The sequence below is a fragment of the Pelophylax lessonae genome (genome assembly GCF_965119305.1).
Source record: "Pelophylax lessonae genome assembly, chromosome: 10".
Classification (NCBI taxonomy): Eukaryota; Metazoa; Chordata; class Amphibia; order Anura; family Ranidae; genus Pelophylax; species Pelophylax lessonae.
The window spans coordinates 3,439,892-3,466,623 of record NC_138777.1 but is presented as its reverse complement, the minus strand read 5'-3'; the positions used below and the strand labels follow the sequence as shown (position 1 = coordinate 3,466,623).

At 42.7% G+C, this 26,732-nt stretch overlaps 1 protein-coding gene across 5 annotated transcripts in view; it reads right to left on the bottom strand.

Moving 5' to 3' along the window:
• Positions 1-4,277: 4,277 nt before the first annotated feature.
• Positions 4,278-26,732, bottom strand: part of TUB (TUB bipartite transcription factor) — a 212,964-nt gene continuing 190,509 nt past the window's right edge. For all 5 annotated transcript variants that reach the window (XM_082269795.1, XM_082269792.1, XM_082269794.1 and 2 more), the window contains 8 exons: positions 25,639-25,803; positions 22,672-22,793; positions 20,645-20,836; positions 18,481-18,593; positions 12,269-12,383; positions 10,551-10,649; positions 6,164-6,335; positions 4,278-4,555 (listed from right to left, as the gene is read on the bottom strand). In XM_082269795.1, the coding sequence (XP_082125921.1) occupies positions 4,422-4,555; positions 6,164-6,335; positions 10,551-10,649; positions 12,269-12,383; positions 18,481-18,593; positions 20,645-20,836; positions 22,672-22,793; positions 25,639-25,803 (1,112 nt within the window). In that variant the 3' untranslated portion in view covers positions 4,278-4,421. The remainder of the gene's footprint in view (positions 4,556-6,163; positions 6,336-10,550; positions 10,650-12,268; positions 12,384-18,480; positions 18,594-20,644; positions 20,837-22,671; positions 22,794-25,638; positions 25,804-26,732) is intronic.

Here is a 26,732-nt window from a genome sequence, read left to right as displayed (position 1 = left end):
CATGGCAGGAATGTATTTTGTGTTTATGCATATTGAATAGCAGTTCAATGTTACACAGTGTTACTTTGTATCTCTATCCCCCGTCTGATCAATGTTTATAAACAATGTTACTTTGTATCTCTCTATCTCCTGTCTGATCAATGTTTATAAACAATGTTATATTGTATCTCTTTATCTCCCGTCTAATCGTTTATAAACAATATTGCTTTGTATGTTTCTATCTCCTGTCTGATCAATGTTTATAAACAATGTTACTTTGTTTATAAACATTGATCATGTTTATCTAATCAGTTCTACAGACAATCATTCACAGCCACATCCATGTGTGAAGACATAATAAAGGAGAGAAAGAAGAAAGAAAAATGTCAGAAAACTCAACCCCAAGAAAATGGGGGAGTTAACTCACATACCTCTTCTTGAAAGTAGGATTTTAAAGGCTGTGAAGTAGTCATTGCTAATCATACATCATAGCTGTTAAAAGAGCATCTTTATTTAGCTCATATATTAAAAAAATGGTTTTACCAGTACTGTATCAATACTTATGGACATGGCAGTTATGCTTCAACTATGGATGTAAAACCATTTTTTATATATACTCTGTTTTTATCTTCTATTTGATGAACTAAATAAAATATGCTCTTTTAACAGCTATGATGTATGATTATCAATGACAACTTCACAGCCTTTAAAATCCTACTTTCAAGAAGAGGTATGTAGTAGGTAATGCTACTTTGTATTCCTCTATCTCCCATCTGATCAATGTTTATAAACAATGTTACTTTGTATCTCTCTATCTCTCATCTGATCAATTTTCATAAACAATGTTACTTTGTATCTCTCTATCTCCTGTCTGAGCAATGTTTATAAACAATATTACTTTGTATCTATCTCCCATCTGATCATTGTTAATAAACAATATTACTTTGTAACTCTCTATCTCTCGTCTGATCAATGTTACTTTGCATTTTTCTACTTCATTTACATTATTTCAGAATTTAGTTACATTTTTATTTTCATTGCAGAAATGTTCCTTTCATACTGAAAAGTGTCCTTAGTGTATATATGTGTGTGGTTGGGAGGGAGGGGGGTCGATTAGGCTGTAATCTCCTTCAGCAGGCAGGGAATGGTGTGAATATGACTGTGTGCTCTGTGTGGTGAAAATTGGTCTTCTCTAAATAAATGGCAGGAACGTATTTTGTTTTTATACTTATTGGACAGCTTTGCTGATCAACAACAGAAACCAACCACAAAACTGATCACACCAGCCAGGGCTTTGTAAAAGTCAGAAAATTCCCTTATTTTACCTTGTGCTGATGTCCCTGTAAGCTTCTGAAACTTTCTTTATATGAGAGGCTACAAGCAGCCTGTAGGAGGCGTATCTGGGACTTCCCTACATTACAAACAGGTGTTCCCAGATAACCAGACCATTGACATAGGTGAGTGAGGAGGATGAGAATAAAACAATAATTTTGGGAGGGAAAACAGAACTCCAGAGCAGGTTGGAGAGCTCCTAATGTGTATCTCAAAGCTTCATCCTTATATTGACTGCAGTTTTAGATTTCAGTTTAAAAGGCTTTTTGTTTTTTCCTTTAAAACAAACCTTTCCTGAGAGACCATGAAGACTGCCATTGGCACTCTAAGCCATCTAAAGATGTTCTCCTCCTACTTCACTGACCAATTGGGCTCAGTAAGCTTTGCGTTACTGACCTGAAGGAAATATTCTTATCTGGAAATCCAGACATATTTATTTACCTTTTTGTTCCAGGTCAGGAATAAAAAGTAGAAATGACTACCCTCATATGTCTCTTTAAGGAAAGGCTCCAAAGTTTTGTGGACACTTGGCTATCACACCTATATGATCTCGTCGGACATCCCATTACAAAGCAATGGCCATTAATATGGAGTTGATCCCTCCTTCCCAAATAAAAATGAATATTGAGTTTGTTCCCTTTGTGGATTTCTTCTACCTCCGGGAAGGAAAGATTGTGGAGGGTGTCTATGGGACTTTGTTCCCATTTGTGAGGTCAGGTGCTGATGATGGTTAGAAGAACTGGCCTATACCTTAGGCCCCACATTGAGCACCAAAAAAATAAATAAATAAATAAAAAGACCTGGCTCACAATCAGCATTCTAATTCATCCCAGAGGTGTTCAGTAGGTTTGAGGTCAGGACAGGACACTCGAGTTCCTCCACACCAAACTGGTCACCCCATGTCTTCATGGAGATGGCTTTGTATACAGAGCACAGCCATGCTGGAACAGAAAAGGGTCTTCACCAAACTGGTACCACAAGGTTGGAAGAGCAGAATTGTCTACAATGTCTTTGTGTGATGTAATAATATTAGTACATATCACTGTAAACCACCAAACGCCATCATTTGGAGGGGTCTCCATAGTTCAGGTGTCCCCAGTTAAGGGTACTGTTAATACTACATCATACAATTATTTTGGAGAATTTAGACCATTGTGCTCTTCCAACCTTGTAGTAACAGTTTGGTGAAGACCATTTTCTATTCCAGCATTACTGCCGCTTATGTACAAAGCCGGATCCATAAAGACATGGTTTGACCAGTTTGGTGTGAAGGAACTTGAGTGTCCTGCACAGAGCCCTGACCTCAACCCTACAGAACACCTTTTGGGTGAAATAAACATTTAAGTTCCCTTGCCCACTCATCCAAAAGAAGATTAGTGAGGTCAGATAATGATGTTGGACAAGAAGGCCAGGATCACCATCAGCTTTGCAAATCATTCAAAAGGTCTTCAGTAGAGTTGGGGTCAGGGCTCTGCGCAGGACACTTGATCTCCTCCACACCAAACTGGAAGAACTGAAAAGGTGTTGGCAATCCAGGCCTTTTCATCTAACTTCAGTGCCTGATCTCACAAATTGTTTTTTGAATAGGTGGGCAAGGGAACTAAAATATTCAAATCATCCCCAAAAGTGTTCCGTAGGGTTGAGGTCAGGGCTCTGTGCAAGACACTGGAGTTCCTCCACACCAAACTGGCCAAATTCTTTATGGAGATGTTAGATGAGAAGACCTGGCCTGTTCCAATTAATCTCAAAGATTTTCAGTAGAGTTGAGGTCAGGACTCTGAAGCTCACTTACGTTCCTCCACATCAAGTTGGTAAAAAAAAATTTTCTTTATGGACACGTTGGGTGAGAAGACCTGGCTTGTTTCAATTAATCTCAAAGGTGTTCAGTAGGGTTAAGGTCAGGGTTCAGTACAGGACACTCAAGTTCCTCCACACCAAACCGGTCACACCATGTCATTATGGAGATGGCTTTGTACACAGGTGGGGCGCAGTCATGCTGGAACAGAAATGGGTCTTCACCAAACTGTTACCACAAGTTTGGAAGAGCATAATTGTCTACAATGTCTTTGTATGATGGAGTGTTAACAGCACCCTTCAATGGAGACACCTTAACTCCATTATGGGGTGGGTGGTCAGTCAAATAGTAGCAATGGTGGTCAGGTGCCCATAAACTGTTGGTTATATAGCATTAGTGTAACAGTTTTAAGGACACACAGAGCAACCCAAAGGATAAGACACATCACCCTTCCCACCCAAAGTGCCGCCAAAAACATTAGAACAATTTGCACATAACACGTCTTTCGGTATTACTACTCAGAAGATTCACTCAGCTATTTCTCCAGAAAATACTTTCCAGCACCTAAGTAACCACAATGCCTGGGGTGATTGGGCTTTTGGGGGGTAAAAGTGTTCATTGTTTAAAACTTGTAACATTCAACACATAAAGTGCCCCATAAAATTCCCGGACGGAGGTCCACCCTCTGACTGGTGTCCGGGTGGTAGAGTTTGCCTGGCTATAAGCAGCAGGATAAAAAATGTATCATTTTCTATATAAAATTTGATACAAACGTTATCAGGAGTTCTTTCACACGAGGAAATTACCGGTCCTGTTATAAAGAAAACGAAAATATAAAGGAGCCGTCCAGTTGCTGAGACTTGTAGTTCCTCAGTGGCTGGAGGGCTGTCGGTTCTCCTCGCCTTACTAAACAGATCACAGAGGGGGGTCAGCTGCTTAGCAAGTCGGGGGGCAATGCATCTCCTGCCTGTGGGTTTGGTTAAAGCTCCAAGTTCCCCCCTCACCAAACCCACCAACCTCCCCGACGAAAAACAATTACAAAAATATGACGACCGTTTCCACGACGGGTCACCAGTGTGACGTTCCCTAAGGAGAGTCCTACAAGACGCTCAGCGAGCGGCCGTACGCCTATTTACAAAAAAAGACTTCCCCGAAATAGAAATATAGCCGTGTGTAAACACTCATTTTTTTTTTTCTCCTCTTGACGTATGGCAACAGAACGAAATACACTGTATGAGCAAAGTCTTTCGGGCCCGTAGAACAGGGAGAGTAAGACACAAGTAGGCGGCCGTGTTTCTTTTTTTTCTTCTCCTGGTTACTCGCAGGCCAGTTTGCTGTCAAAGCTAGACAGGGCTATGGCGAACGCCTGCAGGGCGCACATGGGGTAATTGTAGTCCATTGTAAACACGTCCTCCGCTACGCGACCAAACTGCATAACAATGTAATCCGCTGAAAGAGAAAATAAAAAGCATTTTAGACCAACAATGCTACTTTGTATCTCTTTATTTCCCGTCTGATCAATGTTTATAAACAATGTTACTTTGTACTTCTCTATCTCTCGTCTGATCAATGTTTATAAACAACGTTACTTTGTATCTCTATATCTCCTGTCTGATCAATGTTTATATACAATGTTACTTTGTATCTCTCTATTTCCCTTCTGATCATTGATTATAAACAATTTTACTTTGTATCTCTCTATCTCCCGTCTGATCAATCTTTATAAACAATGTTACTTTGTATCTCTCTATCTCCTGTCTGATCAGTGTTTATAAACAATGTTACTTTGTATCTCTCTATCTCCCGTCTGATCAATGTTTATAAACAATGTTACTTTGTATCTCTCTATCTCCCGTCTAATCAATGTTTATAAACAATGTTACTTTGTATCTCTCTATCTCTCGTCTGATCAATCTTTATAAACAATGTTACTTTGTATCTCTCTATCTCCTGTCTGATCAGTGTTTATAAACAATGTTACTTTGTATCTCTCTATCTCCCTTCTGATCAATGTTTATAAACAACGTTACTTTGTATCTCTATATCTCCTGTCTGATCAATGCTTATAAACAATGTTACTTTGTATCTCTCTATCTCCTGTCTGATCAATGTTTATAAACAATGTTACTTTGTATCTCTCTATCTCCTGTCTGATCAATGTTTATAAACAATGTTACTTTGTATCTCTATATCTCCCATCTGAACAATGCTTATAAACAATTTTACTTTGTATCTCTCTATCTCCTGTCTGATCAATGTTTATAAACAATGTTACTTTGTATCTCTATATCTCCCATCTGAACAATGCTTATAAACAATGTTACTTTGTATCTCTCTATCTCCCGTCTGATCAATGTTTATAAACAATGTTACTTTGTATCTCTCTATTTCCAGGCTGATCAATGTTTATAAACAATGTTACTGTGTATGTCTCTATCTCCCGTCTGATCAATGTTTATAAACAATGTTACTTTGTATCTCTCTATCTCCTGTCTGATCAATGTTTATAAATGATGTTACTTTGTATCTCTCTATCTCCTGTCTGATCAATGTTTATTAACAATGTTACTTTGTATCTCTCTATCTCCTGTCTGATCAATGTTTATAAACAATGTTACTTTGTATCTCTATATCTCCCGTCTGATCAATGTTTATAAACAATGTTACTTTGAATCACTCTATCTCCCGTCTGATCAATGTTTATAAACAATGTTACTGTGTATGTCTCTATCTCCCGTCTGATCAATGTTTATAAACAATGTTACTTTGTATCTCTCTATCTCCTGTCTGATAAATGTTTCTAAACAATGTTACTTTGTATCTCTCTATATCCCTTCTGATCAATGTTTATAAACAATGTTACTTTGTATCTCTCTATCTCCTGTCTGATCAATGTTTATAAACAATGTTACCTATGGTATGTATGTGGGGAGACCCATTTCACGTTTTAATGACAGGTACACTTTATACAAAGAAAGTCTAAAAAATCCTGCAATAAATAGAAGAGATGTCAAAAACATTGCACTGGTGGAGATTTTGTTGGCGGTGGACACTTACGATCGTTGTCGTGTATAATTTGAAAATTCTTCACAGAAGCCTGCGTGACGCGGCCATGGAAATTCAGGACGTAGGACTGAGTGTCATCGTTCCAGACGGGCGTTTTGTTATGAAGTTCTATGACGCTCTCTGTGCTCTTATTCTGCCATCGGGAGAGAAGCGTCTCGTGTTCCTGCGGAAAAAGAACCACAATAAATGAGAGAGACAAGTCATTCCCCGGGTCCCAGGACACAAATCACACGTCATTCTCTGATATGGGTCCATGTGGCATCTTCCGGAGCTGTAAGTAAAAGCCATTGGGGGGGGGGGGGGCTGTTTTATAGGGAATCTGCTTTTTTTCCACTTGAAAATTTTGGGTGTTCTGGCTCCTTTTGTTAAATTCTCCTTCTAAAAAAATAAGCAGCAATAGTGGGAACCCCTCATAATGGGCACCGCAGGTGTAAAGACCCGGGAAACCAGCACGGGGATGGTGGGAACCCCTCATAATGGGCCCAGCGGGTGTACAGACCCGGGAACTCAGCACAGGGATGGTGGGAACCCCTCATAATGGGCCCAGCGGGTGTACAGACCCGAGAACTTAGCACAGGAAGGTGGGTACCCCTCATAATGGGCACAGCAGGTGTACAGACCCGGGAACTTAGCACAGGGATGGTGGGAACGCCTCATAATGGGCACAACAGGTGTACAGACTAAGGAACTCAGCACAGGGATGGTGGGAACCCCTCATAATGGGCACAGCAGGTGTACAGACCCGGGAACTTAGCACAGGGATGGTGGGAACGCCTCATAATGGGCACAACAGGTGTACAGACTAAGGAACTCAGCACAGGGATGGTGGGAAACTGCCATTCCACTCCCTGACAGCGAGGTGTGAGGTTGCTGGTTCCTTAGCTCGTGTGCTTCCAGAAGCCAGGGGCTAGAGTTGCTTCTCTGCCCCAGGAAGGATGCTGGATCCTGGGGAGGACCCTGGCGGGGGCCCCCTGGATAGGCCTGAGACTATGGAAGACATGGAGCTCGGCCGAAGGAGGGGTGAATCCCTATCTACCTTTAGACGGAGGACTGTTGAAAAGCTGAGGCGGATTGAGAAAGAGGAGGAGAAATTGGCAACTTTGAAAGTAGAATTTAAAAAGAAAAAGTTGTATTGTGCCAAACTGTACAGTAAGAAGAGACCGGCTCTGAGGCCTGAATTGAAGGACTTGGAGCAAGCTTTGAGGAAGCAGAAAGAGTTGGTGAGCTCTCTGAAGGAAAGCTGTGAAGCACTTCAGGAGAAATACAGGAATGAGGAGCGTTTCAGCCGTATGAGGAGAGGAGCCGTTTCCAGCATGGAGAGTGACCCAGCCAGTGAAGAGATTCAGGTACCGACAGAGTCAGCAGAGAGTGAGAAAGTGGGCCCGGAGGATGAGCCCAGCTCTTCGACACCTCAGACATCTGCTGAGCCCCCAATGGCGGAGGCCTCTGTCTCCCTCCCTCTGCAGCAGCAATGTGGAACATCTGAGCAGGAGGTTGAGGGGGGTACTGGCATGTTGGAGTTCGTCGCTGAGCTGGAATCCCCTCTGGATGGAAGAAAGTTCCATTTTTCTGCAGATTCCCCAGACGAGGAGATGGATACCGTTCCTCGCCCTATGAAAGAGAGACCTGTGGAGAGAGGAAAATTCACCATTAAGCCTGCAACAACCAGGAGGAAGTTTGATCCCACCATTAACCATGACACTGCAGAGGTAACACAGAAAGCAGGTACAGTGTGTGTGCAAGGTGGTGATGTGAACTTTATTAATGACAATGTGCTTGCTGAGGGTTGTAGTGCTATGGGCTGTCAGCCCACACCCATAGACAATGTGCAGCATGCAGTGCAACCTGATACACCTGCTGAAAAAATTCCACTTTTAAATGCAATTGGTGAGAAAACTGGAAAAAACTGTGAGCTTCTGGTTGAAGAGTCTGCAGAGAGGAGCACCACAGACATTGCAGAGGCTTTGCCTGGACCAAATACAGTGGCTGTTCCTGAGCATGGTGGAGGAGATGCTGGGAGCAGTAGTACTATAACTTTTTTGGAGTCTGCAGTAGACAAGGCTGTGATTGAACCCAGGAAAGCAGCTGAGTGCTCAGAGAAGGGGGAGGGTCTTGTCTCTGCTGCTCCAAAGACTGCAAGGGTTGATTCAGGCTCCTTGTCATCAGGTGTGGTTGTGTCTAAAGACAATGCTGTAATTGCTGATGTTTCTGGGAGGAAAACCTATGCTGGTGCTGCTGAAGGGTTTGGGAGGGGGGTGCAAGCAGGGAAGGAGCATGGAAATGTTTCATCTTCCTCATTATTTAAAAGGAGGAATGTGGTACAGCTCAGATGGGAAGGCGAAGGTATTCCGCCATATAGGAGAGCTGTGGTTGATAAGATTCTGCAGATGGGCTTTAAACCTGCAGATATCTTTGCCCTGATCAGTCCGACCGGCTCCTATGAGTACGATTTGTCCTTTGTCCGTCCGGAGTCTTTGGACATATTTTGGGAGAAATATGAACATGTGTATAGGAGCCTGCCGGACTGGAAAGGGCTCATCCCCAAAGTTGTGTCACGTCAGCCACTTATTAAAATGGTGACGATTCTTGTGCGCAATGAATCCATACCGCAAGGGGATTTATCTGTATGGCTGAGGAGATATGGAGACATCCTGAGCCCCTTACACAAAATTATGGATGATCGAGGAATATGGACGGGGGGATGGTCTGTGCAGCTAAAACTGAGGGTTATTGATAATGTCATCCAGCATCTGCCATCCTCAGCTTTCCTGGGGAGGGACAGACTGACCATCTTCTATCCAGGCCAGCCAAAGCTGTGCAATAAGTGTGGGGATAAAGGGCACTTTGCATCCTCCTGTCCAGTAATGAAATGCTCTCTGTGTCAGGATTTAGGGCATTTGGCAAAGGATTGCAATATTATAAGGTGCAACTTGTGCAATGCAGTTGGGCATCCTTATAGCCAGTGTCCTGAGGCAGTACACAACCAGCCTGAGCTCATGAGAGAGTTTTTCCGTCTGGACATGGAGGATGCTCAGAGCTCAGCAGCTAGGGTGCCTGCGATTCCCTCCGAGACTGTACCAATACCCAGTGTGTCAGTGTCTTCCCAGTCTGTGGTGCCCCAGTCTGTGCCAATGCCCAGTGTGTCAGTGTCTTCCCAGTCTGTGGTGCCCCAGTCTGTGCCGATTCCCAGTGTGTCAGTGTCTTCCCAGTCTGTATGTAAGGTATCGGTTACTAAGAATGTGTCCAATCCTTCTGTGTCTATGTCTTCCAAAATTGCAGAGGCGGCAAGAGGTGCTGAGGCAGGGGCATCAAGTACAGTGCCAGTCCCCTCCCCTAGACATTGCAGGGCTTCCATTAGGGACCATGGGGTGCAGAGGAGTGGGGAGAATGGTGAAGAGGCTGGCCTGGTGGTAGATAAGGTAAGGGAGAGTGGGGGTGAAGGGGAGGGTAAGAGTGGGGAAACTGTTATTTCCAATTTGTCCAAGGATGATACGGAATGGTTGGAGGAGAAAAGAAAGAAGGGCAAAAGAAGGAAAAAAAAGTGTTCAGCTACCCACAGTCCTGAGGTTTTGCCTTTGACAAATAAGTTTGGGGTCCTGTCAGATGATGAATGGGACTTGTTGAGTACAGAATCTTCCATGGATGATGAGTCGCAGGGTGCAGTGAAGCGCACTGGTTCTCCAGGGGGAGAGAGTAGTCAGGCTAAGAAACGGCTGCCTCAATTATCTGTTAAAAGTGGCAACCATTAATGTTATCAGCTGAAAATCAGTCCTAAAATATAATTTTTCATTAAAGGCTCCATGCATGGTGAAGTTTCTTAGTCCGGCTCTCTCGTAGGGTTTATGCTGTGTGCAATTTGGTTTATTTATTATGTTCTTGTTTTGTATAGTTATATTCAATTATTTTGTAAATATGTTATTTATAATTTATTTATTATGGTTTTATTGTATATAAGTTGATTGATTGTAAGAATTTCCAATAAACAAAATTAACCCCTCATAATGGGCACAGCGGGGGTACAGACCCGGGAACTCAGCACAGGGATGGTGGGAACCCCTCATAATGGGCACAGCGGGTGTACAGACCCAGGAACTCAGCACAGGGATGGGGGAACCCCTCATAATGGGCACAGCGGGTGTACAGACCCAGGAACTCAGCACAGGGATGGGGGAACCCCTCATAATGAGCACAGCAAGTGTACAGACCTGCAAGGATCTCAGCAATCCTCAAGGCACAGAGGGATCCCTCCAGTGATTTCACACTCCGGTATCCAGCAAATTTTGGGGGAAATGTTTTTATCTTGGTCATAAGTATAGTGTGTATCATTTTTACACCAATTGTAGAAAGAAATCATGGCAGGACGGAGGTAAGTACTCACATTTCTTGGTCTTATAGAAACTCTTTCGTGGTCCATGTTCATCCCTGGAATAATCACACTCATTTTTCGAGGTCCTTTAAAGCCTAAAACATTGGTTTCCTGGAGTAACAAAGACAAAATATTTAGGTCAGATAAATGGATGTGGACGACTCTTCGGGGAATGATGTCGTTTTGGGCTAAAAACTTTAAAAATGAAAATGCCACTCTGCCAGGTACACTTTGGAGGGGCAGCAAAACCGGCTGAGATACATTTTAAAATATCAACCCCCCCCCCCCCCCCCCCCCCTCTCATCTGCTCACTTTTTCACCCCCTTTGCCTTCAGTGGGCAGTAATGCCTGCTGATTGCAGCCCATTCCACAGAATGGTTGTAGTATGTTGGTATGGGTTTTTAGGGGTTAAAACAGGTGGTGAGGAGGCAGCATAAAAACATTTAATTACAATATGACTTGTGTAGCAATTGTAAACGCTAGATTCATTATTTATTTAGGTATTTATTTTGCTTTTTGCTTTTTCCACGAAAGTGGAGTTACCCTTTTAACCACTTAAGCCCGAAGGATTTGGCTGCTCAAAGACCAGGGCCTATTTTACGATTCGGCACTGCGTGACTTTAACGGACAATTGCGCGGTCGTGCAACGCTGTACCTAAACGAATTTGACGTCCTTTTTTTCCCACAAACAGAGCTTTCTTTTGGTGGTATTTGATCACCTGTGCGATTTTTCAATCATGCGCTATAAACAAAAAAAGAGCGTAAATTTTGCAAAAATAACAATATTTTTCAAATTTTTTATATGAAATTCCCCCCAAAAAAATGTAAGAATCTAATTTTTTTAACATTTTAGGCCAATTTGTTTTCTGCTACATATTTTTGGTGAAAAAAAATCACAATAAGCGTATTTTGATTGGTTTGCGCAAAAGTTATTGCGTTTACTAACTAAGGGAAAGATTTCTGTCTTTTTTATTGTTTTTTTTTTTAACTAGTAATGGCGGTGATCTGCGATTTTGTTTTTTTTTTGCGGGACTGCGACATTGCGGCGGACAGATCAGACCCTCGACTGACATTTTTTACACTTTTGGGGGTACCAGTGACATTACTACAGTAATCAGTGCTATAAATATGCACTGTTACTGTCAAAATGACACTGGCAGGGAAGGGGTTAACTTTATTCGTGATCAAGGGATTAAGTGAATCCCTCGGGGCGTGATTCTAACAGTGGGGGGCGTGGCTTGTGATGTAACCACATACGACATAGCAGGATCATATGATCTCTGCAGTTACACCAGGGAGAATGACAGGCGGCTTTGTTTACAGCAGCCGCCTGCCTTTCTCCCTCTCCAGCGGGAGATTGCGAACATCGGAGCAGCTGGTCACTCGCGCGGGGATGTCTGGGAATGAGCGGGGGCGGGAGCGCGTCCCCTAGAGGCTCGTGGGCGAGTGACGTACCGGTATGTCTCTTTGCCCTGGAGGGGCTGACCGCCGCAGTATATAGTCGTACGGCGGTCATCAAGTGGTTAAAGCAACCTAATAGGACATGCTGCATCCACAGAAATGCATCAATCACAGGAGAACAACACCTGTTCAAATGAGACCTTACAGCGTCATTGCAGAGATAACCCCCCAGAAATTCCTGCAGTACAGAAGAATACAATGTAACCACGAGACAACTGGATAAATTTGGAATCTTGTGACGCAGGTGCTGATCTTCACCGCACACTTACGTAGCAGATGGCTGCCAGCTCCTGCCGTAAATTGCTGGCCTCCAGGCTGGAGGGCGTCTTCACCGGGTTCACCCCGCTGTCATAGACAGTGAACTTTGTACCCATTAGATTTGATCTGAACCAGAAAATAAATACATTGGAAGAATTAGTTATTGTAATTGTTCTGTATGTTGGCCACAACAATATCCTGTTAACAATAAACCCAGAAAAAGGAATCAGCACTAATGCAACCCCAGCACATGGTATTAGAAATGTCCATAAATAAAGGTGTTATATCAGAGCAGTAACCAGAACCTTCAGGGCCCGGTGCAAGAAACGATGAAGGACCCCCCTGAACCCCTGGCCGGGGCCCTTCCCTTCAAGCCAGGGCTCTTCCCACTGATTCTGGGGCCCTTTACTCTCATTGCGGGGCCCTTTATTATGGTCCCGCATCGGAACCCTTTCACAAGTTCTGCAGTCCCGTCCCCCTTCCTGACATCTTAGGGACTCGCCCGGGCGCAAGTGTAACCTATGCAATCCTGGAAGTTCACCCACTGCTGTCAGTAGTTTTTATTGTTTAGTATTTTAATTGTATTATTTTTATCATTTTATTTTATTTTTTTACAATGTGACTGACTATGACTCTGTCCATTCAGAAAAAGAAGGAGCTGGTAAATTACATTTACTGACCCCTTCCTGGTTCTCTATTGTGACACATCCCCTGCAGCAGCCGGCAGGAGAGGAGAGGGAGCACAGTGGGGGGGGGGGGACCAGGGGAGCACACAGGGGCCCAGAGACAGCAGAACACAAGTGAACTGGATAGGAGGGGTGGCGGGGGCAGGATACAGAGGAACCAATCTCCTCCACTTTCCTCCTGCAGCTACAGGAGGAAAAAGGAGGACAGTGATTTCTCTAAATGCTGCCCCCGCCACCCCTCTTATCCAGGTGTACAGGGGAGCCGCACAGGTCCCCTGGAGCATGAGGCCCGGTTGCAATTGCAACCCCTGTAGTTACGCCCCTGTGTTATATCCCACGCCATAAAAATGTGATCTTCTTATTTCTGAGGAGTGGTATTTGGTGCTTTATTGGAAGATCACTCCTCAGAAATAAGAAGATCAAATTTTATGGTGTGTGGGATATACCACCTTTATTTATGAAGTTTTTTAGTTGATTTCAATACAATGGGCTGAGGTTGTAATAACGCTGATTCTTTGTTATAATAGTATTTCACTGTATAGCGGGGAAAATAATGATTTGATCCCCTGCAGATTGTGTAAGTTTTCCCACTTACAAAGAAATGGCGGGTGTATAATTTTTATCATCGGTGTATTTTATAGGATAGAGACAGAATATCAACCAAAAATCCAGAAAAAACACATGATACAAATGTTATAAATGGATTTGCAGTTCAGGGAGTAAAATAAGTATTTGATGCCCAAGCAAAACATGACTTAGTAGTTGGTGGAGAAACCCTTGTTGGAAGCACAGAGGTCAGACGTTTCCTGTAGATGGAAGCACAGAGGTCAGACGTTTCTTGTAGTTGGAAGCACAGAGGTCAGACGTTTCTTGTAGATGGAAGCACAGAGGTCAGACGTTTCTTGTAGATGGAAGCACAGAGGTCAGACGTTTCTTGTAGATGGTGGCCAGGTTTGCACACATCTCAGGAGGGATTTTGGTCCACTCTTCTTTACAGATCTTCTCTAAATCCTTAAGGTTTCTTAGCTGTCGCTTGGCAACTTAAAGTTTCAGCTCCCTCCATAAGTTTTCTATTGGATTAAGGTCTGGAGACTGACTAGGCCACTCCATGACCTTAATGCACTTCTTGAGCCACTCCTTTGTTGCCTTGACGATATGTTTTGGGTAATGTTCATGCTGGAAGACCCATCCATGACCCATCTACCGTGTTCTGGCTGAGGGAAGAAGGTTCTAATTCAATATTTTACAATACATGGCCCCGTCCATTGGCCCCCTCAAAGTGGCAAAGTCGGTGAAGTTGGCCTGTACCTTTAGCAGAGAAACAGCCCCAAAGCATTATGTTTCCACCTCCGTGTTTGACTGTAGGGACGGTGACTGTAGGGACGGTGACTGTAGGGACGGTGACTGTAGGGATGGTGACTGTAGGGATGGTGACTGTAGGGACGGTGACTGTAGGGACGGTGACTGTAGGGACGGTGACTGTAGGGATGGTGACTGTAGGGAAGGTGACTGTAGGGACGGTGACTGTAGGGACGGTGACTGTAGGGACGGTGACTGTAGGGATGATGACATGATGACTGTAGGGATGGTGACTATAGGGATGGTGACTGTAGGGATGATGACTGTAGGGATGATGACTGTAGGGATGGTGACTGTAGGGGAAGGTGACTGTAGGGATGGTGACTGTAGGGATGGTGACTGTAGGGATGATGACTGCAGGGATGGTGACTGTAGGGAAGGTGACTGTAGGGAAGGTGACTGTAGGGATGGTGACTGTAGGGATGGTGACTGTAGGGATGGTGACTGTAGGGACGGTGACTGTAGGGACGATGACTGTAGGGATGGTGACTGTAGGGACGGTGACTGTAGGGACGGTGACTGTAGGGACGGTGACTGTAGGGATGGTGACTGTAGGGGAAGGTGACTGTAGGGAAGGTGACTGTAGGGACGGTGACTGTAGGGACGGTGACTGTAGGGACGGTGACTGTAGGGACGATGACTGTAGGGATGGTGACTGTAGGGATGGTGACTGTAGGGGTGATGTTCTTAGGGTCATAGTCAGCATTTTTTCTTCCTCCAAACACGGTGAGTCGAGTTAATGCCGAAGAGCTAAATTTTGGTCTCATCTGACCACAGCACTTTCTCCCAATCCTTCTCTGAATCATTTAGATGTTCACTGGCAAACTTCAGAGGGGCCTGTACATGTGCCTTCTTGAGGAGGGGGGACCTTGCGGATTGTGTTACCAATGGTTTGTTTGGTGACTGTGGTCCCAACTGCCTTGATTCACAAGCTCCTCCCGTGTAGTTCTGGGTTGATCCCTCACTTTTCTCATGCCCATTCTTACCCCATGAGGCGAAATCTTGCATGGAGCCCTAGACCCAGGGTGATTGATGGTTATTTTGGTATTTGTTACATTTGCCAATAATTCCTCCAACAGTTGTCTCCTCACCAAGCTTCTTGCTGGTGGTCTTCTAGCCCATTCCAGCCTTGTGCAGGTCTACAGTCTTCTCCCTGACATCCTTTGACAGTTCTTTGGTCTTGCCCATGATGGGTTTGAATGGAAGAAAGAGATTCTGTAGTCAGGTGTCTTTTATACGCATAACGATTTGTCGTTAGGAGCACCTTCTTACATTGATAGGACTAATCTGTGGACCGCATGAGGACCTACAGTAGCCAGTCTGTGGGAGCCAGAATTATTGTTGGTTGGTAGGGATTAAATACTTATTTTACTCACCAAACTTGCAACTCCATTTATAGCATTTGTATCATGTGTTTTTTTTTCTGGATTTTTGGTTGATATTCTGTCTCTATCATATAAAATACACCTATGATAAAAATTATACACCCGCCATTTCTCTGTAAGGGGGAACATTTACACAATCTGCAGGGATCAAATCATTATTTTCACCACTGTAAAGAAAGCTGCTTCATTGTTTTACTTCACCGGCGCCTTTTTATGTTTATTTTAACAACATCCTGTTACTGCCACAAACCTCCCCACAAATATAAAATTATTAACATAGTCCCTAAACTATAGCATAACTATAACAAAGTATCTAATAAGAACGAGGACCAATGCGCTACCTGAGGGGTTCGATAGAAGCAGGCATATAATGCTAAAAAGAAAAAGAAAAAGCTGCCAATCTAAATCGGTGTCCCCACCGTGAATTGTAATGTATATAGTGAATAAGATCGGCGCTAATTCAGAGTGGAAATCTAAATGTAAATCCGTGCTAAATCAAACACAATATAAAATAAAAAACAATATAGCACGGATTTACATTTAGATTTCCACTCTGAATTAGCGCCGATCTTATTCACTATATACATTATAACAAAGTATCATCTTAGTCTAAACATAGATTTAAAGCCGAAACTTTGTTTCTTATTTTGTTTTGGATACGCGATGGAATGGATTCATCCCCTCTCACATTTTCTTTGTCTTTTGAGTCACATTGGGGGGAATTCCCTTCACTTCCTCTCCTCCAGATACAACAGGAAGTAGAAGGAAATCCTATTTTACACAGTTATCACCAGAAAATAGTGTCCCCCCCATTGGTCAACAGGACAAATAGAGAGGGTGGATCTTCCAGGCAATAAAAACCTGACAGGGTTCCAATCCTTTCCTACTCCATAAATTGGAGAGGAAGGGAAACAAGGACAATTCCTCCCCATGGGATATCCAAGGGCAATAGGGAAGGGGAACAGGAAGATATCGGATTTTGGATTTTTCCGGTACCATAAAATATTGTATGACATATAAAAATATTTTTTTTACAAAATGTTATTCAAAATGAATTAAAATCACAGCATTGGTACATAATTCATACATATACTGATAGCTGATTATTCAAATCAGGGAATACAAATGTACAGGCGTATGTTCCTCAACATGTTTCACGGAGAATGTGCTTATCTTATATATCCTCCTGAAGAAGCGGTTTTCTCCGTGAAACATGTTGAACTCTGTACCAATGCTGTGATTTTAATTCATTTTGAATAAAATTTTGTAAAAAAATGATTTTTATATGTCAATATTTTATGGTACCGGAAAAATCCAAAATTCAATATCTTCCTATTCCCCTTGGACCTCCCATGGGGAGGAATGGTCCTTGTTTGCCTTCCTGTCCAATTTATCTATGCTGGATGTTGGTATATATAATCTTGTCACATGATTCTGTGCTGTGCAACCTCCCTCTCTTGGTTCAGTGTGTGTGGGCGGGGCTGCAGCGATCCCAGAGATGGAATAGAATGGAAATGCCAGGATGGAATGTAGACATGTGGAGAACATAAAAGTTGTAAAATTTCGGATCCATTTGTTACATTACTAATTTCATTTGTTGCATTTGTAATTTTGCTTGGTTCCGTTTAGTTTTGTTTATTCGTTTTCAACCAGATTCAAGTTTTTCCAGTGGATTCAAAGTTTTTGAATCAAATTTGAATCGAAAATATAGAATCATTGTGAAGAATAGCTAGTTCTACTTTGTTTGAAATTTAAATTTCAGAAGACCATTATATACTTTCTATTGAATTTTCTTTTTTAATTCTATGCTGTTCTTTTCTATTATTTTCTGTTATGTTCTATTCTTTTCTATTCTATTCCTTTATTTTCTATTATACAGTAAACCCCCCTCCCTTGCTGGGGTTATGTTCCAGACCCACCCGCAATAAGTGAAAATCTGCGAAATAAAAATACCCTATTTAAATACTCCCCAGGCAGGTTTTTATAACTTTTACTGTACTTTTAAATGCATTTTAAGATCTTTAAACACACTTTTAAAAAAATAGAAACACATTTAAACACATAAAAATACTGAAATACAGAGCAAGAGCAATGGAAAACACAAAAATATTTAATTAACAATGATTTAATTAATAAAATAATATTAATAGGTCTTACAGAAAAAAAAAACGCAAAATACCAGGACTGCGAAAATTGAACCACGATATAACGGGGGTTTACTGTATTCTTTCATTTTCTATTTTAGTCTATTCTATTCTAAATACTAATTTCAGAAGACAGCTATATTGTTTCTATTTTATTCTATTCTATTTGAATTTCAAAATCAGAATTTTGGAAGACAGCTATATTCTTTCTATTTTTTTTTTTTTTTATATTCTATACTGTTCTATTCTATTCTGTTCTGTTCTGTTCTTTTCTATAAAGCAGCCTTAGTAGGAAATATCATCTTATTTCTTATATATCCTTTATACCTTAATTGTAATATGTTTCCATTTTGAATTTGAATTCAAATTTATTTTTAAAATCAAATTTATTTTCAAATTAAAATTCATTTAAATTTGAATAATTTGTTTCGTTATAATTTATTCAAGATTCATTGAAATTTGTTATTATTGCGATTCTGAAATTCAGATACATCCGAATCTCGGCACAACAAAATAACAAAACAAATTGCACACGTGTAATGGAAGGTACAGGTAAGTTGTCATCAGAGTGCCTTCTCTCGGAGGTAACTCTATTTTGGATGGGGAAAGGTCCCATTAAACTATGAACATTCATTTATTGTATTATTACCGCAGTTTGCCGATGAAGCTCTCTCCTCCCCGGGAGAGGTCGGTCGGATCGATGGAGATGAGGTAATTGGAGGTTTTGCTCTTCTTCCTTTTCCTCCCAGCCAATAGAAATACCTAAAAAATAAAATATATTTTTGACACTAAAACCCCCTTCTGGACCTATAGAAAGCAAAGAAGAGACAATAAAAAATCTGAATAAACTTTGTCCCGAACTGGAAGGCAAACCTTCCTCCGAAACATTCCACATAACGCCCAGATTCACATACCCTCCTCCCATTATTTTCAATGGCAGCTTACCGCAATGCACATTATTATGTACTGCACACCCCCATGACTAAGCCCTGTGGGTGAGGTGAAACGCGTTAGAGCCTTGGCCTGGACTGAGGTTGGGCTAAGGCTGCTTTTACTGTAGAGACTGTTGGTTTTTGTCGGTGTGGGGCACCTCCTTCTTCATATTGCACATTAATACTGGGCATTACGTGCGTTAACGCACCACATAAATATAGATGGGCCCTCAGCATCCTTCCTGCTGTATTTGTGTTTTTTCTTCATGTGTATTGGATGATTGTTTGTGCTCAATTGTTTTTATTTTTTTATTTATTTACATTTCTCATATTTTTTAGGTCAAAAAAATAAATAAATAAATAAAAAGAAGAGATCCTGGATAGCTAAACGTATTTTCTGTAACTTCAGAAGCCATAAACCAGTTGAGGACTTAGATGTCCAACACCCTAAGAAACTCCAATAAAGTACTACTGCTACATTTACAATGTAATATCTGGGTTTGCAAAGGCATGTGGTGCACACAAAGTGTATTCATATTCTTGTTAGATTTTGTGGAATAGATTTAAATGAAAGTTGTGGTGCCTAGGTGTCTAGTGTTACCATTGACTCTTCCCATTGACTTCATTTTCTCATTGACTTCATCTTCCCATCAACTCCATTTCCCTATTAACTTTTCCCATCAGCTTTTCCCATTGACTGCATTTTTTTCATTAATTTTTCTCATTGACTTTTGCCAATTAGCTTTTCCCATTGACTCAATTTTTTCACTAACTTTTCCCATTGACTCCATTTTTTCATTAACTTTTCCCTCCATTTCCCCATTGAGTTTTCCAATTGACTTTTCTTATTGGCTTTTCCTATTGACTCCATTTCCCCTTATCTTTTCCAATTGTTTTTTTCTTTTGACTCCATTTTTTTATTTACTTTTCCCTCCATTTTCCCATTGACTTTTCTTATTGGCTTTTCCCATTGACTCCATTTCCCATTGACTTTTTCCATTGACTCAATTTCCCCTTATCTTTTCCAATTGACTTTTTCTATTAACTCAATTTTTTCATTGACTTTTCCCTCCATTTTCCTATGACCTTTTCCCATTGACTTATTTTATTGGCTTTTCCCATTGACTCCATTTTCCCATTGACTTTCCCAATTTACTTTTCTTAATGGCTTTTCCAATTGACTCAATTTTCCCATTGAGTTTTCCCATTGACTCCATTTCCCCTTATCTTTTCCAATTGGTTTTTTCTTTTGACTCCATTTTTTCATTGACTTTTCCCTCCATTTTCCCATTGACTTCTCTTATTCGCTTTTCCCATTAACTCCATTTTCCCTTTGACTTTTCTCATTGGCTTTTCCCATTGACTCCATTTTCATATTGACTTTTCCCATTGACTCCATTTTCCCATTGACTTTTCCCATTGACTCCATTTCCCCTTATCTTTTCCAATTGTTTTTTTCTTTTGACTTCATTTTTTCATTTACTTTTCCCTCCATTTTCCCATTGACTTCTCTTATTGGCTTTTCCCATTAACTTTATTTTCCCATTGACTTCTCTTATTGGCTTTTCCCATTAACTCCATTTCCCATTGACTTCTCTTATTGGCTTTTTCCATTAACTCCATTTTCCCATTGACTTTTCCCATTGACTTTTCTTTTTGGCTTTTCCCATTGACTCCATTTTCCTATTGACTTTTCTTATTGGCTTTTCCCATTGACTCCATTTTCCCATTAACTTTTCCCATTGACTTCTCCCATTGGCTTTTCCCTTTCACTTCGTGTAATGCCATCATTTCACCAAAGAGTACCAATCTTTCCCCAAAATTTTGGCAAAGCAAAAAAAAAAAACGGTCTCTTTCCCCCAGCCCTTCGATGTCACAGACCTTTTTGCCATCTTCCCTCTCCAGGTGGAGGTAATAGGTGGGGTACATGCCCCGGTCCATGCCCTTCTTATCCCGGGTGATCCTGCACTTAATGGTGACTCCCTGAGGGGCTGGCCGCATCGAGAACTCCTCCAGGTCCTCCACGTCGATGGACGGTTCGTTGGTCTGTGGGCTCGGTGCTGCGGCGCTCTCCTGAGGGGAACAAAAATTTCACTAACCAACCAAACAGAGTCATTTTTAACAGAAACCCATCGAAAGAGACAAGTATGCTGTGCCATTACTAACCTCCCAATGAAAAATGTGTTATGGTTATCCTCTGGCATCACTGAAGAAGTATGTCTGCGGCGATGTCAAAGTGAAGTCAGAACACCTGCATCAGTTTTGGGTGGTTTTAGTTACAATTAGCTACTTAATCACTTGCTGACCTCCAGCAGTATATATACTGCGGCAGGTCAGCTCTGTCCCCACGAAACGACGTACCTGTACGTCACTTCGCGGGACCGCTAGAAGGGGCACGTGCACACCGACAAAGTCGCGCATGCCTATTCACCACAGGGGAAGCTAATTCATGGGTCCTCTGGCCGCAATTGCCGCTGGGCACCCGCGATCGCTCCTTGTTGAAACAGAATGGCAGTCTACAGTTGTAAACACGGCAGACCGCTGTTCTGTCAGTAACACAGGGATCCTCCGATTTAGGAACACAGGTCTCTGTGTTCATCCAGCAAACCTATCCCCCCATACAGTTAGAAAACACCCCCTAGGGACACATTTAACGCTTTGATCGCCCCTGGTGTTAACCCCTTCCCTCTGCCAGTGTGCTCCCGCCGCCACTAGGCAGCTGGCCATGATTGCCACCGGGCACCCGCAATCACTCCCCGCTGAGAGAGAAAGGGCAGCTGTTGTAAACACAGCCGACCGTTCTTCTCTCTTAAACAATCACAGAGCTCTATGGTCATTTCACAAGCCCCTCCCCCCACAGTTAATAACTACTCCCCTAGGTTTACATTTAACCCCTTGATCACCAACTAGGTTAACCCCCTTCCATGCCAGTGTCATTAGTACATTGACAGTGCATATTTTTAGCACTGATTACTGTAGTAATGTCACTGGTCCTCCCAAAAGTGTCAAAAATGTCAGTTAGGGGTCTGATCTGTCCGCCGCAATGTCTCAGTCCCGCTAAAAATCGCTGATCGCTGCAATTACTAGTAAAAAAAAAAATACATAATTCTTTCCCCTAGTTTGTTGACGCGATCAATTTTGCGCAAACCTATCAATATACACTTATTGCGATTTTTTTTTTTTTTTTTACTAAAAATATGTAGCAGAATACAAATTGGCCTAAAATGATGAAAAATTTAGATTTTTACATTTTTTTTTATTGGGAATGTTATATAGCAAAAAGTAAAAAATATTGTTGGTTTTTTTTTCAGAATTGACGCTCTTTTTTTGTTTATAGCGCAAAAAGAAAAAAAAAACGCACAGGTAATCAAATACCACCAAAAGAAAGCTCTGTTTGTGGGAAAAAAGGACATCAAATTTTTTAGGGTACAGCGTCACACAACCGCGCAATTGTCAGTTAAAGTAACGCAGTGCCGTATCACAAAAAAAGGCATGGCCATTAAGGGGGTAAAACCTTCCGGTCCAGAAGTGATTAAAGTGTTCCTAAAATTAAAACTTTTTTTTTTTTTGTTCTGGATAGAGTGGTGAATGATTACAACGCCTCTGTTTGTCATGGTGACCACTGTCACTGGGAAGAGAAATACAAAGTCTAGAGTTGTCACCAGAACAGGAAGGGACACTTCCTGTTTTTTTTTTTACAGGGCAGAAAGTGAAGGGAAATCTTCCCGATTGGACCCAGGGGCCGGGGGCTCAAGAAAAAACCCTTTTAACCCTTCCCTACTCCTTCCAAAATGAAGAAAGTTTTCACCTTAGATTTACTTTGATGCCGGGGACATTCTCTGTTACTTTTGCGCACAATGCTCTTTGGTTCCAGTCCTGGAGCCAATCAGATTGAAGCTGCTCCTCACCTTGTTGGACTTTTTGCTGGTGGCGGAGCCAGGCCGGGTGTTGCTGTTCAGTTGGGAGGAACTGGAGCTGTCTTCATCTTCCTCATCTCCTTCTTCATCGAAGTTCATGCTGCTCGATATACCTGAGGGAGACAGAAATTGGGGGGGGGGGGGGCTCATACAGGTGCCATTTACAAGCAAATCTGGTATTAAGCTGAACTCCAGGCAAACCCAAAACGAGATCTTCCAATGTATTTCTGTCCATTCAGTTTTGAGATTTACACATCTCTGTCATGTAGCACAGCCCTGTCTGACAGGGCAAGAGACCCGGCTTTTCACTGCTGTAGTTCAGTAACACTTGCAGGTCTTGCCCCTTCCCCAGCTTATTATTGGACCATGACAGAAAAGCAGCAGACTGATGAGCTCATTTCACTGTCACTTTGTCCTCTCCTCCTGTCAGCATGCTCCTTGCACTGCAACACACCTGATTGGCTCCCTGTGTTGCTTTACCAGCCCCCCCCCCCAGACTACGTCACCTGCGATTAAACGCGTAGGGCGGAGCGATGTGCTGACATCATCGCATGTTGCTGTTCCCGGAAGTGCGGGTTATATGCTGTATGCCAGCCGCTAAGGATTTCTTTTAAGGAGCTTTTGCATTAAATGGATGCAATAAGTGCAATTTTATAATTTTTATAAAGCTACTTTACACTATGTGGAGCATTGTTTCCATGTTCTTGGGGATGAACCTCAGGGGATGATATGGAGACAATTATTACGTCTCGAACATCTGCCTCCAAAGGGACCCTATAGGAATATTGCGGAGAGACTCTGGCCGGGTTGTTTGGCCGCATGCTCTGTTGACCTTTCTTTATTGAAGGTCCAGAGAAGCTGGTAAGCCTCCATTTTTTTCACATTGAGGTGGTGGTGGTGTCACGGTCTGGATTCCACAATAGTGATTGATGCTCAATATGCACATGTACTGCTTTAATACAACACACATTGACACAAAGCATAACGCACGTCCTCGCACTTGTGCATCAATGCAGGGTGAATGGACCCTTAACCGGTTGTCGCCTGTCTAACTCATATGTGTGGCAGCTAGTGGTCGGCTATAATGCCCACACGCCGCACATATGTGCCACTGGGCAGCTGATGCTTCTGTGCTAAGAGCGTGCTCACTGTGTGCTCCCAGCACGGAGACTATCAAAGACAGCTGCTGATCCTCATGAACAATTGGTAGTCAGTGGCTCCCGATCATGTGACCACTGTGACAGCCAATCACAATAGGCCTGCAGACCAGAAGTAACACGTAGAGTACCGCCCCTAGTTACTCTAGGGGTGGTACTCTACGTGTCACTTCCGGTCTGCAGTCTGCCAGTCCCTTGGAGTGCGGAAGGCTCTGTAACATACTGCTGGATCAATCAGACTGAACCATGAGTTTTTACTACTTGCCTACTTGTTTGATTGTACTTACTACACTATGGGGATCTTCTCTCTGTGTTTGAGCACCTAGATGGGACTTGTCGATTCGCGAGGATTCCAGGAACCCCGGCTCAGTAATCACAGTTTGGACCCCATCCACCCCTGTGTGAAATTACATCTACTCTCATATCATATACTGCCATTTAGGGTGGAAATTAAGGGTGAGTGCTACATCTAGTGGACACTTTAGGAACAGGCACCTATGTTCCTTGATACTCACCTCCACATTGCACTTTATCACGGACATTAGTCCAGCACAATTATTTTTTGTATAGGGGGCCCCTCTCTCCCCCTTTTTTCTTCACTATACCATTTATTGGCACTTTTTTTCATTTTTTATCACCCCACCAGCTGTCCCTGCACACCACCAATCATAGGCAGTGAGGCATTTCCCAGCCCACAGCTGCACATAGACACACTGCTCATGATTGACGGTGGGCAGTGACGTCTTCCTGGCCGGATTGCTCAGGTGGGTTGGGACTACGATTCGAACACGCCTGAACCCATCCCTAGTGACCAGCAACACACCTTCACTCACTGGTCACATGATCACTCTTCACCATAGGTGTGTGCAGCCTACTGCATTAGGGTGTGCACCCCAAAGCTCAAACACACATGCCTTTCTCTGCAGCCTCTGCTGCACTGGACAGTAAATGAATGGGAAGCTCTCCGTACAGAAACTTCCTGTTCATTCACAAACTGAAGCAAAGAAAACAAATAGGGATCAGCAGAGCTGGGGGTATTAATGAGTCGAGGATCAGCAGAGCTGGGGGTTTAAACTGAGCAAGGGATCAGCAGAGCTGGGGGTTACTACTGAGAGGGGGATCAGCAGTGATGGGGGTTACGACTGAGCGGGGGATCAGCAGAAATGGGGGTTACTACTGAGTGGGGGATCAGCAGAGCTGGGGGTTACCTTTAAATGGGGAATCAGCAGAGCTGGGAAATACTGAGTGGGGGATCAACAGAGCTGGGGGTTACTTTTGAGCGGGGGATCAGCAAAGCTGAGGGTACTACTGAATAAAGCATCAACAGAGCTGGGGATACTACTGAGCAGGGGATCTGCTGAACAAGGGTACTAATAATCTGGGGATCTGCTGAACGAGGGTACCAATGTCAAACAGGGGTACTAAGGAACTGGGGATCTGCTGAGTGGGGTTATTACTGAGTCGGTGTTCTAATAGGCCGCTTTAAAACAAATAGAAAATCAACATACACACAGGGCATTCACCAAGCTTCATTAAAGCTTCAAAAAAGGATCACCAAAGCATCACAGAAGCATCAAAAACACATAAAAAAAGCATGTTGAAGATGATTTATGTGTGTTGAAATCGAAGCAAGTGTAAACAAAACCAAAAGTTCAAAGTCTCTATTATTCAACTGGTTACAACAAGCAGAGAAAAATACATCCAACGCGTTTCGGGGTCCCCACAATCCCCCTTCATCAGGGCTGGGTGAAATGGCAGCATTCTCTGTGATGACAACATAAAATCTGTTTTATTTGCTCACCTTTCTTTTGCATGGTCACCCTCAGGTCCTGCTTGCTTTGCGATTGCCCACCGGTCGCGGTCTCCTTCTCATCCTCCTCCTGAGGAGACTGTCCCACCGTCAGGATCTGTACATGGCTCCCCGTGTCCGGGGCTTCGTCCTGAAAAGCAGCCGGACCATCGATTCCTGTAGAGAAGGATCACAGCTCAATGTATTGCCTGTGTTGTGTGGTATGGGAGATCTTTCACCGACCAACCATGAGCACCAATCAATGGCGGGCACGCCATGAAAAGTTCCCGTCCGTTACGTCTTCTGTACACATAGTTACATAGTTAATCAGGTTGAAAAAAGACACAAGTCCATCTAGCTCAACCAATAAAAAACAAAAGAAAACACAACCATACAATCCCATATACACAATCCTAAACCCAGAGTTGATCCAGAGGAAGGCGAAAAACCCCCCAGCAAAGCATGATCCAATTTACTACAGCAGGGGAAAAAATTCCTTCCTGATCCCCCGAGAGGCAATCGGATATTCCCTGGATCAACTTTACCAATAAATATTAGTACCCATTTATATTATGTACACCTAGGAAAAGAATCCAGGACTTTTTTAAAGCAATCTACTGAGCTGGCCAGAACCACCTCTGGAGGGAGTCTACTCCACATTCCACAGCTCTTACTGTGAAGAAACCTTTTCCTCTAGACATAAAGAGCGCCCCCTTGTCCTCTGTGAATAACTCAACACCAAGTTCACTATATGGACCCCTTATATAGAGGAATTCAGTTCCTCTAATCTTTCCTCATAGCTGGGCTCCTCTATGCCTCTTATCAATTTGGTTGCTCTTCTCTGCACTTTCTCCAGTTCCCGGATATCCTTTTTGAGAACTGGTGCCCAAAACTGAGCTGCATATTCCAGATGAGGTCTTACTAATGATTTGTACAGGGGCAAAATTACATCTCTCTCTCTGAAGTCCATGCCTCTGTTAATAGAAGAAAGAACTTTGCTTGCTTTAGAAACAGTAGCTTGGCATTGCATGCTATCATTAAGCTTATGATCTACCAGAACACCCAGATCCTTCTCCACTATGGATTCCCCCAGATCCTTCTCCGCT